We start from the raw sequence: 17467 nt of genomic DNA on the forward strand, positions 1-17467 counted from the left end.
GAGCCACTAGGATTACAGGTGTACGCCCCTACGCACGGCTGGAAAGGTATAATTTAACAATCTAAAAACTTTAGAAACTAGGAAGATTATATTTTAAAGGCCATAACAGGCAATTGTTCTAGGTCAAACATGTAAGTGTGACAACACAGAATCACAAATCATTCCCACACTCAACAAATATTAAGCAACTATGTATTTGTCCCATGCCAGATGACATGGAAGACACTAATGAGACACAGTCCTTGCCTTCAATAGTCTTAAAATCCAAGGCGATGTACGCTATGCAATCTAATGCTAATACAAGACAGTCTGGGGTAAAATATTGTTTAAAAACACTGATAGAGAAGGAAAATTCATGATCTGGGAACTTGAAGAAGGAAGTATTTGATCCGGGTATTTTAGGATGGGTAGGATTTCAAATGAGAGAACAGAAAGGAAGGCAATGTAAGAGAAAAAGAACATGAGCATATATGCAAGCCAGCAGTGAATGATAACAGTAATCATTAATGTTTTACTACATGCCAGACACTAAAGACTTTATAGATAACACTGTCAGAATATACTATCATTAAACCCATCTTTCAGTAAATGGCTAAGAATTTATTAAGTTGTAACCCAATATTCAAATGAGGTCAGTCTGACTAGATTCTTCATTTGTATGACACTGCCCTCCATTCTTCCATTCCTCCTGTATTATTTCCAAAGAAATGAAACAGTAGATTTAAATTAGAAGAAATAATATGACCATATGTGGAAGGTTAAAGCATGCTAAACAATGTGACTGTGTTTTGAGGCAAGAGGTAGTTATTGAAGGGCAGGATAAGAATGATATGATCAGACTTACACTTTAGAAAGAGAAATGAAGCAGCAGTATACAACAGATGAACTGGAAGAAAGAGTCTAAATTCAAGAAGACCAACTGGAAGAAAGAGTCTGAATTCAAGAAGACCAACATAAACGTAACAGTAATTCTCTAGATCTTAGTTCAGGTTGCTATAACAAATATTCAGGTTGTAGGGTGGCTTAAAAAAGAATTCTGGAGGAAAGTCCAAATGAAAGTAACAAAGATGCCAGTTGGCCATTTTCTCTTTGTATTCTCACATGGCAGAAAAAGAGAGGATGAGAGCTCATGTCTCTGATTATTATGAGCTCTAATTTCATGAACTAATTCTATCCCAAAGATCCTACCCTTCAAAACCATCATCTTAAAGGTTTGAATTTCAATATATGAATCTTGAAGAGACACAAATATTCAGTCCATAAAAACAGAAAGAGTAGTAACCATGGGGAAAGACAAATAGGCAAAATTATTCCAAGGCAGGAAAAAAATGTAACAATGGATTGGACTATGGGCTGAAATATAAGGCAAAGGTCAAAAATGACACTAAGAGAATAGTAGTACCAATAACCTAAGTAGAGAAATCAAAAAGGAGAGTTGGTTCCATTTTAAATAGGGCAACTACGAGCTATCTGTGAGCTGAAAGATGTCCAACAAACTTAGAAATATGACCAAGGTTGTAGGGACAAAATGAGAAAAGTTTCCATGGCTAGGATAAGAAGGGGGGGGGGAGGGGAGAGAGAGAGAGAGATTGACTTGACCATCTATTTCAAAACAGAGTTGAAATTGTGAGAGTTAACAAGAACAGAGAGGCTGAAGTCCAAAGGCTGAACTTCTTTGAAGCCCAAGGGAATAAGTACACTTAGAAGTCAAAAAGATGAAACCAACCCTGACATGACACAGATGTTAGAATTAAAAATATAAGAACATTATAAATTATTATAACTGTAATCCATACATTTCAAAAGTAGAAATATGGAAGATAGTTTTAAAAATCCAAATCAAAATTACTTGAGATGAAATCTACAATGTGTGAGAAGAAAATTACAGTGGAAAATTAGCAGCAGAATAGACATTGCAGAAGAAAAGATCAATATCCTTACTGGCAAAGCAATAGAAACTACCCAAAGCAAAACAGAGAGAAAAAATAATTCTAAAAATGAAAAGAGCATTAATGAGTTGAGACAGTTTTAACCAGCCAAACGCATATGCAATTGGAGTCCTCAAATTAGAAAAGTGAAGGGAAAAAAAAAAAAAAAAAACTATGGGAAGAACTAATGGCCAAAAATCTTCCAATTTTTTTAAAACTGCCTCCAAGAAGTTTAATGAATCCCAGTACAACAAACAATAAAACTATGCCAAGATACATCATAATCAAAATGCTAAAAGCAGCCAGAGGGAAAGCATGGAGGCAGATTTCAGAAACTATGCAACTGAGAAGACATTAGAGCAACATCTTTAAAATATTGAGGAGGAAAAAACTGTCAAGCTAGAAATCTATACCCAGTGAAAATATACAAATATTCCTATTCATAAATATAAAGATGCAAAGGAAATTTAGGGTAGTGGTAACAGATACATTCAATATCTTGATTGTGATGATGGTTTCTCAGGTACATATACCTCAAACTTATCAAATTGTAGTTTAAATATGTGCAATTTATTATACGTCAACTATACTGCAAATAGCTGGGGTTAGGAATTTTTTTTTTAATTGGGGGGGTGTACCCGGGATTGAACTCAGGGGCACTCAGTCACTGAGTCACATCCCCAGCCCTATTTTGTATTTTATTTAGAGACAGGTCTCACTGAGATGCTTAGCGCCTTGCTCTAGCTGAGGCTGGCTTTGAACTTGCAATCCTCTTGTCGTAGCCTTCTAAGCTGCTGGGATCACAGGCATGTGCCACCTTCACCAGCTCAAATAGCTATTTTTATTTTATTTTTAAAGAACTTCTTTATTTGAATTTTTATTTTATTTATTTATTTTTTTGGTGGTGCAGGGGATTGAACTCAGGGCCTTGGGCTCGCAAGGCAAGCACTTTACCAACTGAGCTATATCCCCAGTCCAAATAGTTGTTTTTAAAACATCAACATCATAGACTTTTAGAACATTATAGAAACAAACATTAGAGTTCTCAACTTTAAATATATTAAGAAGGTAATATATCAATTGAATGTAATGTGTGAAAACCAAGTGCATCCTGATTTGGAAAAAAAAACAGACATTTTTGAGAAGAGAATCAAACAGTAAATTTTTTTAGCATTGCAATCCATAAGGCCTGTGTCACAATCGTTCCACTCATCCACTATAGTTTGAAAGCAGTCATAGGCATAGGCAATACAAATACAAATAGGTGTGCCTGTGTTCTGATACAACTTTATTTATAAAACTTTATTTGTAAAAGTTTTATAAACTTTATTTATAAAAACAGGTGCCCAACCAGTTTGTTGGTCTGTACTATACACTAACTTCTGTATACCACAAATACATAGTTTATTATAGCACTGTTTGTTACAACAGAAAAACCACAAAAAATAAATAACTGCTAATAGTCCACTTAATTCATAATAAAATATGCATTAAAAAGATACTTAATAATTTATACTAAATGCAATGAAATATTATACCAATATTTAAAAGAATGTGATATATGTATCTAAAAGCACAGGAAAAATCTCCAGGACAAGTTATTGAGTGAAAACAAAAAAGGTAAGTTGCAAAACTTTATAAATACTGTACAGTGTGCTTATTTTTCTGGTTTTCTATATAGATACATAATAAATGGCAGTTAAGGGCTGGGGAGATAGCTCAGTCAGTAGAGTGCTTGCCTTCCAAGCACAAGGCCCTGGGTTCAATCCCCAGCACCGCAAAAAAAAAAAAAAAAAAAAAAATGGCAGTTAATCTGGTGAGTCTGAGTAATGGGTCAGATCTGAAGAAAAGATCTTACTTTTTATATCCTTTTGAGTTTTTACAATATATATAACTTTGATAACTACTTTTATAAGAAAATGAAATGGCATACAGTAAGTGCTTGAATAAGCATTATGTGAATAAATCACTACTAACTAGAAAGGTTTTACCAAAGGGCTTATGGGGAATAAAAGCCAGTTCTGACACAATTATAGAGTACAATGGTGACAAAGTGAATCTAGCAAAGGTTAAACTGTTGCAGCAACCATTACACAATGCAGGTTGACTCTCCAATATCCTTTTCTCCCAGGTTCAGGGTCAGGTTCCAAACTGTCTAAACCAATACAAGGTAATGCCATTTCTGCCAAAATGTCTGGTTTCCCCCAGCACTAAGTCAAAGCTGGGGGAAATCAGAAAATGGAACACGAGATCCATGAAAGCATTGTAGCTTATCAGCAAACTTTTGTGACTCTCCATATCACTACCTAAGTGGCAGCCAGAGGGAAGGCAAACCAAAGGCAATGGATATGACCCAGAACTAAAGCAGAAGACTGAGAAAAATAATACTAGGATGCTATCAAAAGCATCAGTGAAACTGCGCATTATACATAAGTTTGAAGTTGGATATAAATCTAGAAAGGGACTTAATGAAATGAGGCAATGAGAAAGTGTGTCCATGTGTTAAAGGGTGAAAAGAAGAGGTCCAAAGACAAGGTGTAATAATGATATTTGTTGGTTGAGAATCATGGAATTAAATCAATCAGAAGACCAGTTCTTCTTGTGAAACCCTAGCAAGAGAAATTCTGCCAAATTCTATGATAAGATCTAGAAGAGCTAAAGTAGAATGCTGATGTGGCTGAGATTGAGGCAATCAAGTACAATAAGGCCCATCGTGGATAAGTCAACATGAATACCAATGAAGATGAAGCTTTCAATGATGGGCTCAGTTACCTTTATTTCACCTTAGCTTGTGACAGTTAGAGATAGGGTGGCAGTATTAGCTGGTCTGATATCAAAAGAGAAGCTGTTTATTGATAGTGATAATATTTAAAATCAACAAAAGTATCTACTGTTTTATCAACAAGAGCACCTACTTGAGAAAAATGATTGTAAAGATTATTTGAGACAATGCATGTAAAACGTTAAACAATGCTTAGCACATGATAGTAAATAAATATTAGCTACTTTTATTAACAATAATCAAGAAGTAGAACTATGGGACAAATCCTATGCCAAGTGGGTTAGAAGAAAGAAACAGAGAGATTGAAGAAGGTATAGAAGCATTTAGGAAATGAACTGTATCTGGGGAAAGACAACATTTAGTGAAGATCGAACAAGAGAAGGAGTGCTTGGCAAATAAAGAAGAATTTGTTGCCAGAGGGGCAGAAATTCCAAGGAATACAATGGTATTATAATTACCCTAAAAATGTTCAAACCTAAAAAACACATGTTCCTTTAAGGAAGTCCTGATAGTAGTATGTGGAAATAGCAAAGTTAGACCATAAGCTGGGGTAAAGAAAAATAATAAGACATCATACAAAGGTGATAGTCATTGATCAACTAGTAAACCAGCAAGAAAATCTGGCAACATTAGTTTCTAAATTTACAGATGCTATTGTGAATGGGGTAGTTTTCATAATTTCTCTTTCAGAGGATTCATCACTTATGAATAAAAATGCATTAGATTTATGAGTATTGATTTTATATCCTGCTACTTGTTGAATTCATTTATGAGTTCTAGAAGTTTTCTGGTAGAATTTTTGACACCTCTAAGTATAGAATCATGTCATAGATAAATAGTGAAAGTTTGAGTTCTTCTTTTCCTAATCGTATCCCTTTAATTTCTTTGGTCTGTCTAATTGCTCTGGCTACAGTTTCAAGGGTGATGTTGAATAGAAGTGGTGAAAAAGGGCATCCCTGCCTTGTTCCAGTTTTTAGAGGGGATGCTTTCAGTTTTTCTCCATTTAGAATGATGTTGGCCATGGGCTTAGCATAGACAGTCTTTAACTAACGAAAGAGGTGAAAAACCTCTACAATGAAAACTACAGAATGCTAAAGAAAGAAATTAAAGAAAACCTTAGAAGATGGAAAGATCTCCCACATTCTTAGATAGGCAGAATTAATATTGTCAAAATGCCCATACTACCAAATTCAATGCAATTCCAATTAAAATCCCAAAGACATACCTCATAGAATTAGAGAAAGCAATCACAAAATTCATTTGGAAAAATAAGAGACCCAGAATAGTCAAAGCAGTGCTTAGCAGGAAGAGTGAAGGAGGAGGTATCACAATACCAGACCTTAAATTATACTACAGAGCAACAGTAACCAAAACAGCATGACACTGGCACCAAAATAAACAGGTAGACCAATAGAAGACACAGAGACAAACCCACATAAATACAGTTATCTCATGCTAATCAAAGGTGCCAAAAACATACAATAGAGAAAAGATAGCCTCTTCACAAATGGTGTTGGGAAAACTGAAATTCATATGCAGCAAAATGAAACTAACCCCCTATCTCTCATCCTGCACAAAACTCAACTCAAAATGAATCAAGGAACTAGGAATTAGACCAGAGACCCTGCACCTAATGGAAAAAAAACTAGGTCTTAATCTTCATCATGTCAGCTTAAGGACCAGACTTCCTTAACATGACTCCCAAAACACAGGTAATAATAGCAAGGATCAATAAATGGGATAGATTCAAACTGAAAAGCTTTTTCTCAGCAAAGGAAACAATCAACAATATGAAGAGAGAGCCTACAGAGTGAGAGAAAATCTTTGCCACATGCATCAGATAGAGCACTCATCTCCAGAATTTATAAAGAACTCAAAAAACTTTACACCAAGAATACAAATAATCCAATCAATAAATGGGCTAAGGAAATGAGCAGACACTTCAAAGAAGGTCTACAAGCATTCTAAAGATATATGAAAAAATGTTTAACATCTCTAGTAATAAGAGAAATACAAATCAAAACTACCCTAAGATTTCATCTCACCCCAATCAGAATGGCTATTATCAAGAATACAAGCAAAAATAGGTGTTGGCGAGGATGTGGGAAAAAGGTACACTCATGCCTTACTGGTGGGGTTGCAAATTGGTGCAGCCACTCTGGAAAGCAGTATGGAAATTCCTTAGAAAACTTGGAATGGAACCCCCATTTGACCCAGCTATCCCACTCCTTGGTCTATACCCAAAGGACTTAAAATCAGCATACTATAGTGATGCAGCCACATCAATATTTATAGCAGCTCAATTCACAATAGCTAGATTGTGGAACCCACCTAGATGTCTTTCAATAGATGAATGGATAAAGAAACTCTGGTATATATACACAATGGAATATGTATATATTCCATAACCATAAAGAATAATAAAATTATGGCATTTGCAGGTAAATGGATGGAGTTGGAGAACATCATGCTAAGTGAAAGAAATCAATCCCAAAAAACCAAAGGCCAAATGATTTCTCTGATAAGTGGATAATGATACATAATGGGGGGACAGGGAAGGAGGCAAGAATGGAGGAAAGATGGATTGTATAGAGGAAAATGAGGGGTAGAAAGGGGCAGGGGAAAGGAAAGATAATAGAACCAGACAAACATCATTACCCTATGTACATGTATGATTACACAAACGATGTGACTCTACTTCATGTACAACCAGAGAAATGAAAGTTGCACCCCATTTGTACACAATGAATCAAAATAATAAAAATAAGTAAATTTACAGATGTAAGCTTATAGGTTTTGATCTCTCAAATATAACATGATCAAAAATTACCCATTTCTTGATAATCTGAAATGCTAACAAAAATCAGTCTTAATTTTGAAATGCAAAAACTGGTAATAGGTTAAGAATTTTGCATTTCTGAAGGTTTTTTTCCTAATCAAAGTAATACATATACATTGTAGAAAATTGTAAAATTGAAAAAGTATAGTTACATGGGAAAAGTTAATCTCATTACACAAATATAATCATTGTTAAGGTTTTTACATAGTCTTTCTAATCTTCTGAATGCATTTTTTTCATTATATCATGAGATTACATTGTAGAGTAGTTTCCCCTTTTCCAGAGGGATACATTCCAAGACATCCAGTGGATGTCCAAAATCTTGGGATGTACCAAACTGTTTCTTTCTGTTCATACATACCAATGATAGACTCTAATTTATAAATTCAGCACAGTAAGAGATTAACAACAATAAAATAGAACAATTATAACAATATATTTTAAGAAGGTATGTGAATGTGGTCTCTCTCTGAAAATATCTTTTCATTTAATATTTTCAGTCTGTGGTTAATGGTAGATAACTGGAACTGCAAAAAGAGGAAATGGATAAAAGGAGAATATGATTTATAGAATACCATGTCCTACTTTATCATATAATATTATATCATGAACATTCTATTTGCTTTAATGCTTAAAAGTTGCAAAATTAAGGTTGGTGACTTACTCTAGAAATACCTTTATGATTTGGGCTAACTTGTTTTAGTAATAAATATTCTCCTTATGTAATATCACAAATTTAATATCAACTTTTAGTCCAAGGACCACATGCAACTTTTCAGAACCTCATATGCCACCCTGGAAGCTGATGTACAAGAAAAATAATGCCATTATATATTTGGATTTGGTTTATGCTGAAGTTACACTGCTTTGAAAGTAGATATCATATATACAAAAAGAACCAATAATAAAAAATTAGTATTTCCATTTCTGTATATGATGCTGGTTAATTTTCCCATTCCACCCCTTGTCAGGTGGTCACTGTGAGATAACCTAATATAAGATATAAGATATTTTTCCATGTACATTTCTGAAAGTCACATGAAGTGTAGAGGGCCTTCAGCTGTAGATTTTCTTCCTCTGTACAAAAAAAAAGGTCTAAAACTAAATGTAATTTCCTTTAAAAATGAAAAACAAAATTTACTTTTATTAAAGGTAATGAAATAGCAATATATGTATAGTTTAATATTTCTTATTTTTCTATTTCCTTTGTGATGTTTTAAGTATGTTAAAATTGAAGTGTGGTATTAACTGATAACTTAATTTTTTTAATAATAAATTATGGATCCTTAGAACATTGCCATCCATCTAATGTAAGCACATTAACATACAATGGAGGTAAATAACCTAAAAAATTCAGAATATTATATAATGTTACTATTTAATCATGGTTCTTTTTCTTAATGTCTCTGGATGCCAAACTTGCAAACTCTGGATGCCAAACTTGTTTTTTCTATCCTTTGATTTGAACCTCAAAAAAATTAACACTTTTGTAGTAAAATAAAATCAACCTGAGTGTTTAAAACAATTCCACAGAAAAACAATTGCTTATGTTTTAAACAGTTCATCACTAAAGAACTACTTCAAAGTTTTTCAGAAACCTATATTCTTACAACAACTTTGTGCTGAAGAACCTGAAGATCACATGCCAAAGTAGTCTAACCAGCACTGTGAGGTAGGCCCTTCCAATTTATAAAAGCAAGTATTATAGTCTTAGGCCTCCAATTTTTCTACCAGGAATTGTAAGAACCTTCACAACTCTAAAAGCTATATGAAGGGTTCATTCAAATATCATTAGAACATCTTGTATAATCACTAAACAGCAAATACATCTGACTCAACTAATGAAATATGAAAGAACTGAGTACCCTTTCTTGGAGGGCAGGAGATGCGGTCTGCTGGGGTCCAAACTCAGGGCCTAGTGGACGCTAGACAAGTGCTCTACCACTGGGTAGAGAACCCCCAACCCCACTAGTAAGACTTTGTTAATCCTGAATATGATCATACTAAACCGTGCATTGTTAAAATTCACTTTTACAGAAACAACGACAGTGTTCCCACAAATCAACAATTTTTTAATTAAAGAGGAACCCTGGTGTCCTAGAACATGCAGGCACGAAGAAGAATGAAGGACTACTTTTTAGATCCTGTTGGGGACATCCTAACTTATTTATTCAAAAGGGGTCTCAGGTTCCTCATGTGAAAAATCAAAGACTGAATTAGTTTTCCATGGATCTTCATGTAGCTCTAAAAACTGCCTCTTCCTAAGTTCCTGGTTAGTGTCCTTAACTTCTAATAGTATGGGGGGAGGGACACAGGAAAGGTTCAGTTTGCCTGGACGTTTTGAGGCTACAATTTGAGGACGTTAAGAGTGTGGGTTAATAATTTGACAGGAGTGACTCTTCCAGGCAGCAGTTACAAAAGAGGGGTAAACCCGCCTTGCTGGTCAAGGGTGACAAACTTTGCTGGAATGCTAGGACACTGTCCAGCCATCTCTCCCAAAACCAGCTGTGGGCCCGAGGGTGCTCTCACTGAGTGTGCAACCTGGGGCGTCAGGAAGGCCAGGGGTCGCCGGGGTGAGTGCTGGGTCGCCCCTGCTGCTCGGTCCTCCAAATGTCCAAGGAGCCCAAACTCCAACGAAGCCTGTCCTGGACCCAAATACTCTCCCTTCACCCCTAGCCTTTGCCCGCCCCTTCCTAAGTTCCAAAAGGACACTGAACCCCGCACATCTGGGGCCGAGTGAGGGGATGCGGCAGAAGAGACAGAATTACAGGCAGGAGCAGCGGCCGCAATGGGGGCCAGGCCTTTGGAACCAGTGAAAATTTTGTTTTTTAAACCCCAACCCAATCACAGCAACCTTGGCTGAAAACACCTCCTCAGCCCTCTGGTCGCCAGTAGTAGGCGGCCAGAAGAGGACCTAGGGAAGAGGCGCGAGGTCCTTACCCGCTGCAAGGCTGGCTGCTGCCGGCCGCTGCCTGTGGCTCCAGTACCGGAGGCCGGAGGTGGCTCCTCGGAGCCGCAAGGAGGCTGCCATGCTGCCCCCCGCCCCGCCTCCCCGCGGTGACCTCCACCGCCTCCCAGCTGGGCCACTGACGGAGAGAGTGCGCAACCCCGCGGGCGGGCTGGCGCGATAGCGGCGTGGGACCGCTCGCGCATGCGCTCTCTCTGTTCTGGGGGGGGCGTCTGCCCGCAACTGGAGGAGCGCGGCACGGAGAGGCGAGGCCCGGCGGGGGCAGGGCCTGTCAATCCCCTTAGAGACAGGGCAATGGACCAATAAGAACTCGAGATCCTCCGCCACCCTGGTCCCGCCCACAGGCTCCCTCAACGTTTTAAACCTTCGAAAGTGTGTCTCCTTGTTTACTAAAACGTGGAGGGTGTGTGGGAGGAGGTGTCTGTCGCTCACTACCGCCTCCACAGAGCCCCTGTACCCCAGAAACATTCCTTCCAAGAGCTGTAGCTATGCGTTTCTACGTTGCAGGCAAGGACAAACTTTGACTCGCAGCAGCTGCAAAAATTTTTAGTCCAGAGCAGGAATTTCCAGTCTTTGCAAATGTGAATCTTCTAATGTTAGCACTTGTATTTTTAGTGTCTATTGAAAAACAAGAAATCTACGGTATATGTAATAATTTTTTAAATGATTTGATGATGTATAACCCTGCAATTTCTCAACAAATTTGAAAAACTGATAACTTTTTTTTTTGAAAGAATTTCTAGGAACTTGCTCTTTCTATTCCAAAACATATCTCTTTAATAGTTGAAAATTTCACAGCCTGATCAATTTGGAAAGCAGAACGTAAAGGTAAATTAAAATCCAGAAAATAGTCCATACGTATGCATGTTAACGTGTTAGAGAAATAGACATCTATTCTTTATTCTTTGGGTCCTTAGTGTACATATTTGAATCTCTGCCCCTTGTGGATAATTTCAGGGACCTCCTATCTTCACCAAAGTGTTGGGAGCTATAATTGCACCAGAGCCACTTGCAGCCTTTGGAGAAAGATAGTAAAGGAGGAAAGAGTGAGATGTAGCTCGAGCAATAGAAACCCCAAGGTTTCTCAATCCCATTCCCAAATTACTTTTTATTCATTTGCCTAGGGTTGTACTCATTCAACTTTCTAATCTAAGTAGTAGAAACAAGGAATTTGACTTCGGTCTTTTTTTTTTTTTTTTTTTTTTTTTTTTTTTAACTGTGCCCAGTCATCCCTGGAGCTGGAAGCTGCTAAAGCGAAAGCAAGTAATTGGATAATTTCCAAGCACACCTCTCTCATGGTTCTGGGCATGCTAGCAATGTTTCCAGTGCAAGGACCCATCTGTAACTAGTAGAAAAACAATTTCCTTCATTGTGTCTATCACAATCCTCTGCACCACCCCAAATGAAAAGAAGGAAGGAAAGGCAGGGAGAAAGGTAGGAAAAACTTGTTTCAAATATCGGACAGTTTACAAGATTTGGGACCCCACCACTAATAGGACTGTTAATTAATTTCTGGAGCATTTCATATTTCTCTCTTCTGGGTTTCTTTAGGTTTTAGCTGGAATAGACCTGCAACCAATAAATGTAGCCTTACAGGTTTCTACATTTAACTGCTGAAGTGCAGTAAGCTACCAACTTTGTCAATCCCAAGAGAGCTGTTTACACACAAGGCAACACATCACTTGCTCTCCCCAGCTCTTTATATCCCGGTCCTCTTGAGATTTTATACCCAATCAGATCACTTCTATCATTTTTATTATGAGCTACTTCTCTAGGTTGTTTATGGGACTCTGTTCTTGAAAATGTTTGTGTATAATTTTTTTTTAAACAAAAGGCTGCCTCCTGTGAACAGCATTTTTCCAAGGTTAGAAAAAAGGAGCTCAGGAAGAGCAAAAGGAGCTGAAGTCAGGCATGAGGTCTTTCTTTCTTTCCTTTCTTTCTTTTTCTTTCTTTCTTTCTTTCTTTCTTTCTTTCTTTCTTTCTTTCTTTCAATAGTGATGACTTTGAAATGGGAATGGTATTGAAAGTTTGATTCCTTTTGCTCAAATGTGATCCTAGGATAAAGCATAATTTTCCAGATCTGTGTCATGTAGACATCTGTCTTCTCCCAGAAGTTCTATATTGATTGATAAATCAAGAAATGTTCACAGAAGTTTTCCCAGAAGCTCTCTGATTTTGTTTTAGTAATTCTTAATATTTGAAAATCCTCACAGATACTGCATTTGCAAAGGCAGTCACTGCCTATGGCTAGATTGTTTTATTTGATTGCCTTCCTGATACCTCTGTTTGAAAAGCACTGCAACTTCATCCTACCTCTTTGCCACACATTTTTGTTTGAAGTTATGGTTCAAAGCATCATGGTGGTTGTTGACTTCTGCTTCCAGAAAGATGTAGCAGATGTGCTTTTTTTCCTTATTCCTTTCACAAAGTACAACTGAAAACCCTGGACATTATATAGATGTTGCTCAATTACAATGGGGCTATATGCCAAAAGTTGATCAAAAGTTGAAAATATTATTAAATTGAAAATGTATTTCATATACCTAACCTTTAAAATAGTAGCAAAAAGCTGCTGCTAAGCCTCTTTTTTTTCCGTTTTAACAATTTTTCCTTTCTTATTGGTTCTTTTTAGTTATTATAACATTAAGATATGTTTTGACATAAGAATAAGAAATGTAGTATATATACACAAGCATGGAATATATAAAAGCATTGAATATAATTTGCTGTAATTTAGTACCCAATATTTCCCCCTTCCCTCCCCTCCTCTCTCTCCCTAATCCCTTCCCCATCTGCTATTGAGTTTGAGGGGGGTTTATTGTTGTTCTTTTTAGTTATACATGACAGTAGAATCTATTGATATATTTATAAAAGCATGGAATATATCTTATTCTAATTAGAATCTCAGTCTTGTGGATGTGGAGATTCACTGTGTTGTGTTCATATACGTACATAGGAAAGCTATGTCAGATTCATTCCACTACCTTTCCTATTTCTATCCCCACTTCCTTACCTTCATAACCCTTTGTCTACTTCACTGAACTTCTGTTCTTCCTTTTCCCCCAACCTCTTGTTGTGTATTAGCATTCACATATCAGAGAGAACATTTGACCTTTGACTTTTGGGGATTGGCTTATTTCACTTAGCATGGTAGTGTCCAGATCTATTCATTTACAGGCAAATGTCATAAAGTCATTCTTCTTTATGGCTAATATTCCATTGTGTATATATACTACAATTTCTTTATCCATTCATCTGTTTATGGGCATCTAGGTTGATTCCATAGCTTAGCTATTGTGAATTGTGCTGCTATAAACACTGATGTGACTGTGTCACTATAGTATGCTGATTTTTTTGGGTATATACTGAGGAGTGGGATAACTGGGTCAAATGGTGATTCCATTCCTAGGTTTTGAGGGATCTCCATACTGCTTTCCAGAATGGTTGCACCAGTTTGCAGTCCCACATCAATGTATGAGTGTACCCTTTTCCCCACGTCTTCACCAACATTTATTGTCACCTGTATTCTTGATGATTGCCATTCTCACTGGCATGAGGTGAAATCTGTGTAGTTTTAATTTGCATTTCTCTAATTGCTAGAGATGTTGAACATTTTTTTTCATATATTAGTTGACTTTATATTTCTTTTTTTTGAAAAGTGTATGTTTAGTTCCTTTGCCCATTTATTGATTGGGTTATTTGTTTTATTTTGTTTTGTTTTGTTTTGTTTTTGGTGTTAAGCTTTTTGAGTTCTTTGTATATCCTGGAAATTAACACCTTATCTGAGGTATAGGTGGCAAAGATTTTCTCACATTCTGTAGGCTTTCTTTTCACACTCTCGATTGTTTTCTTTGCTGTGAAGAAACTTTTTAGTTTGATACCATCCCATTTGTTGATTTTTTATTTTATTTCTTGTGCTTTAGAAGTCTTGTTGAGAAAGTCAGGTCCTAAGCTGACGTGATGGAAGATTGAACCTACATTTTATTCTAGCAGGTGCAGGGTTTCTGGTCTACTGCCTGCATCCTTGATCCACTTTGAGCTGAATTTTATGCAGGATGCAATGTAGAGGTTAAATTTCATTCTACTACATATGGATTTCCAGTTTTCCCAGCACCATTTGTTAAAGAAGTCATCTTTTCTCCAATGTACACTTTTGGCTCCTTTGTCTAGTATGAGATAACTGTATTTATGTGAGTTTGCCTGTGTCTTCTATTCTGTACCATTGGTCTTCATGTCTGTTTTGGTGCCTTTTTTTTTTTTTTTTTTTTTTTGTAACTATAGCTCTGTAGTATAATTTAAGGTCTGGTATTGTGATGCCTCCTGCTTCACTTTTCTCATTGAGGATTGCTTTGGCTATTCTGAGCCTCTTATTTTTTCAAATGAATTTCATGATTCTTTTTTTCCTATTTCTATGAAGAACATCATAGGAACCTATATAGAAATTGAATTAAATCTGTATAGTGTTGGGGCTGCAGTTGTGGCTCAGTGGTAAAGCACTTGCCTAGCATGTGTGAGGCACTGGGTTCAATCCTCAGCACCACATAAAAATAAATAAAATAAAGGTATTTTGTCCATCTACAACTAAAAAAATTTTTTTTAAAAATCTGTATAGTGCTTTTGATAGGTCATTTTGACAATATTAATTCTACCTATCCAAGCATCTTCTAAGGTCTTCTTCAATTTATTTAATTAGTGTTCAAAAAGTTTTCATGTAGATGACTTTCACCTCTTAGACTGATTCCAAAGTATTTTTTTTAGACTATTGTAAAAGGGATAGATTTCCTAATTCTCTTTTAGCTTATTCATCATGGGTGGTGTATAGGAACACAATTGATTTATGGGTGTTAATTTTGTATCCTGCTACTTTGCTGAATTTGTTTATGAGTTCTAGAAGTTTTCTGGTGGAATTTTTTTGATCTTCTAAATACAGGATCATGTTAGCAAACAGAGATAATTTGAACTCTTCTTTTCTTGTAAGTAAGTATCCCTTTAATTTCTTCCTCTTGCCTAATTGCTCTGGTAGAGTTTCAAGGGCTATGTTGAATAAAAGTGGTGAAAGAGGGCAACTCTGTCTTGTGCCAGTTTTAGAGGGAATGCTTTCGGTTTTTCTCCATTTAGAATGATGTTGGCCTTGGATTTGTCATGTATAGCTTTTACAATATTGAGGTATATCCCTACAATCCCTAGTTTTTCTAGTGTTTTAAACATGAATGGATGCTACATTTTGTCAAATGCTTTTTCTGCATCTGTTGAGAGAATCATGTGATTCTTGTCTTTAAGTCTACTTATGTGGTGAATTACATTTATTGATTTCCATATGTTGAACCAAACTTGCATCCCTTGGATGAATCCCACTTGATCATGGTGCACTATCTTTTTAATATGTTTTTGTGTGCAATTTGCCAGTATTTTATTAAGAATTTTCACACCTATGTTTGTCAAGGACATTGGTCTGGAGTTTTCTTTCCTCGATGTGTCTCTATCTGGTTTTGGTATCAGGGCTTCATAGAATGAGTTTGGGTTTCCTCCTGTTCTCTTTCTCTAATTTGAGGAGTATTGATGTTAGTTCTTCTTTAAAGGTCTGGTAGAACTCAGCTGAGAATTTGATTGGTCCTTAGCTTTTCTTTGTTGGTACGCTTTTGATGGCATCTTCAATTTCACTACTTGAAATTGATCTGTTTAAATTTTCTGTATCCTCTTGGTTCAGTTTGGGTAGGTCATATATCTCTAGAAGTTTATAAATGTCTTCAAGATTTTCTAATTGGAGTATAAATTTTCAAAATAGTTTGATTATCCACTGTATTTCAGTAGTGTCTATGGTAATATTTCCTTTTTCATCATGTATTTTAATAATGAGTATTTTCCCTCTTTCATTTATTACTTTGGCTAAGGGTCTATTAATTTTATTTTTTCGAAGAACCAACTTTTTGTTTTGTTGATTTTTTTGAATTTTTTAATTTCAATTCATTGGTTTTGACTCAGATTTTAGTTATTTTCTGTCTTTTGCTGATTCGAGTGTTGATTAGTTCTTCTTTTTTAGGGCCTTGAAATGTAATGTGAGATTATTTATTTGATGTCTTTCTATTCTTTAGTGAATGAACTCAATGCTGTGAACTTTCCTCTTAGACCTGCCTTCATGGCATCCTAGAGATTTTGATATGTTGTGTCACTATTCTTATTTACTTTTAAGTATTTTTTTACTTCACCCCTTATTTCTTCTGCTTCTATTTTTTATCTGATCATTGATTTCTAATTTCATTCCATTATGATATGACAGAATGCAAAGTATTATCTCTATTTTGTTATTTGTTAAGTGTTGCTATGTGGTCTAAGATATGGTCTATTTTAGAAAAAGATCCATGTACTGCTGGGAAGAAAGTGTATTGAATCATTGATAGATGAAATATTCTACATATGTCTGTTAAGTCTAAACTATTCATTGTATTTTTTAGTTCTATAGTGTCTTCATTTTGTTTTTGTTTGGAAAATGTACCCAGTATTAAGAGAGGTGTGTTAAATTTACTCAGTATTTTTGTGTCATGGTCTATTTAAGTTTTGATATTGAGAAGGTTTGTTTGATATACATAGATGCTCCATTGTTTGGAGCATAAATATTTAGGATTGTTATTTCTTGTTGTTGTATAATTCCCTTAAGCAGCATGAAATGACCTTCTTAGTCTCTTCTGATTAACTTTGGCTTTAAGTCCACTTTATCCGATATGAGAATAGAAATCCCTGCTTGTTTACAAGATCCATAATCCTTTCACTTTCAGTCTGTGGATGTCCTTGCCTATGAGGTGAGTCTCTTAGAGATAGCATATTGTCGAGTCTTGTTTTTTTAATCTGATCTGCCTATGGCTTTTGATTGATGATTTTAGGCTATTTACATGCATTGTTATTATTGAGAGATGATTTTTATTCCCTGTCATTTTGATTTATTTCTAGATTTT

The 17467-nt window shown here is 35.9% G+C and overlaps 1 protein-coding gene across 1 annotated transcript in view; it reads right to left on the reverse strand.

Moving 5' to 3' along the window:
• Window positions 1-10660, reverse strand: part of HIBADH (3-hydroxyisobutyrate dehydrogenase) — a 105675-nt gene extending 95015 nt beyond the window's left edge. The window contains exon 1 of the mRNA XM_079152572.1: window positions 10490-10660. Coding sequence (XP_079008698.1) covers window positions 10490-10580 — 91 coding nt within the window. The 5' untranslated portion in view covers window positions 10581-10660. The remainder of the gene's footprint in view (window positions 1-10489) is intronic.
• Window positions 10661-17467: the final 6807 nt, after the last annotated feature.

The sequence above is a fragment of the Sciurus vulgaris genome (genome assembly GCF_902686455.1).
Source record: "Sciurus vulgaris genome assembly, chromosome: 8".
NCBI classification, from domain to species: domain Eukaryota; kingdom Metazoa; phylum Chordata; class Mammalia; order Rodentia; family Sciuridae; genus Sciurus; species Sciurus vulgaris.